This window comes from the organism of the source record quoted next (genome assembly GCF_019968985.1).
Source record: "MAG: Porospora cf. gigantea B chromosome Unknown PgB_NODE_7234_length_1538_cov_719.913, whole genome shotgun sequence".
NCBI lineage: Eukaryota > Apicomplexa > Conoidasida > Eugregarinorida > Porosporidae > Porospora > Porospora cf. gigantea B.
In genome coordinates this window covers 1-1,538 of record NW_027179227.1, presented here as the reverse complement: position 1 = coordinate 1,538, position 1,538 = coordinate 1, and the positions used below count along the sequence as shown (strand labels likewise).

Here is a 1,538-nt window from a genome sequence, read left to right as displayed (position 1 = left end):
GCAACCAATGCGTATGGGCTCGTAACCGCTTCGCCAGTAGGGAGGGTGAAAGTTAGGGTGACCCATCCCAGAATAGCCGTATTGTTGCCGGTGATACCCCTGACCTCGGTGGCACCCACATCCCAAGCGCGGTGCTTGTCCTGTTGTAGAGAGGCAGCCAATTCTGCGTCCACTACGTTGATCTGAGAGCCGGTGTCGACTAGCCCATGATACAGCTTCGTATCCTGGTGGATCGGTAAGAACTGCAGCGGGAAGGAGGTGCTGGACCGTCGCCTCCTGCTTATTCTCCGGCTCTCGTATTGGCAGGCAGCAGTCGGCGGATCAGTTCGTCCCGATGTAAATGGAATCTCCTTCCGTTCCGCACCAGTCGTGGTGGCGGGTTCTCCACGTGGTTCGTAACCCGCCGTTCCAGAGTCCCTGTCAGCTACTAAGGCGTGTGAGACCGATTAGGGCTTCAGTGAACTGTTCTTGCTGCGCAGCCAGCGCATCTTTATCTGCGAGGATGGCCGTCATCTTGTGCAGCTCGTCTTTCAGCTTGCCTGTGTCAACGACAACCTTAGGCTTCAAGGCTAGATTCTTTCCTTGCTGGGCCACAACGATCTCCTTTCGACTATACGGCGTATCTTTGGCCCCAGGGACGGCAAGGCCGGTGGGGACGCACTGATGCTGGGCCGTTACCTGTCGAGAGCAGACGTCACAGGTGTGTACTGGGACTCCCAGTTGACGCATGCGTTCCAACCAGCGCTCCTGCTTGCGTGACCAGATCACGCGTCGGATGGCTGCTTTGGTCCACTGCATCATCTCCGGTTCGAGGTAGCCCAAATCGTCCCAGTCTGAGGGTCTTGACTCTTTCCGAAGGTTCGCTCGCTTTTGAGCCTCGTCCTTCCATTTCCGATGTAGTTGTGACAAGCTGAGGGACTTCTCCTCTTCCGAGAGGTAACGATCCTGATATTGGAACTCGCTTCTGCGTTTCCGCAGGGCTTGGTAACGTTCTTCATCTCGGAACACCCCAGGTACGGGTTCCCCATGCCTCGGGGAGGTCGGGTTTCTGTCGGCGGCTCCTGATAAGCTCAAAGGCTCATCAGGGTGGATGGAGGGATAGGCGAGGAACACACCAACAGGAGGTGGTTCCTCGTAGGTAGAGAACCACGTGAGCGCGCTTTCAGCGGTTGGAAGTTGATCCTCGTTGCCTTGTGAGAGGGTAGTCGACCCCTCAGAGGGTCTGCGGCCTTTGCTCGCGCAAGGTTCCGCCAGACTACAGGTAGCTCTCAAGCCGTCCGAGGCGGTCCTCTCGATCCGCTTGGATGGCTGACCTCCTTGGGAAGTGCTTTGGCACTTCGAACAAGGAGAGACTAGTTGAGAGGGAGAACTCCCCAGAGATCCCCTCGTTGGCCCGCGACTCGGCGTCCGAGGGTCTGCGAGGCCATCAACAGGGGAAGTACGTTCAGTCGTTAACGCAGGTCTTCCCTCTTCAGGCGACTCACAGATGTAAGCCTCGGTTGGCATGGAGTCGTATCGGCCTCTTTTGGAGGCTGGAG

General features: G+C 57.4%; 1 protein-coding gene across 2 annotated transcripts; it reads right to left on the bottom strand.

Moving 5' to 3' along the window:
• Positions 1 to 420: 420 nt before the first annotated feature.
• KVP17_003878 (uncharacterized protein) lies at positions 421 to 1,506 on the bottom strand (the record flags this gene model as incomplete). 2 transcript variants are annotated; one of them, XM_068521575.1, is made up of 1 exon in its annotated part: positions 421 to 1,506. In XM_068521575.1, one exon carries the CDS (start codon positions 1,504 to 1,506, stop codon positions 421 to 423), a length of 1,086 nt encoding a protein of 361 aa, XP_068372150.1. The 2 variants fall into 2 exon arrangements, with proteins under 2 accessions (XP_068372150.1, XP_068372149.1); XM_068521574.1 differs by having other exon boundaries at positions 421 to 1,222.
• Positions 1,507 to 1,538: the final 32 nt, after the last annotated feature.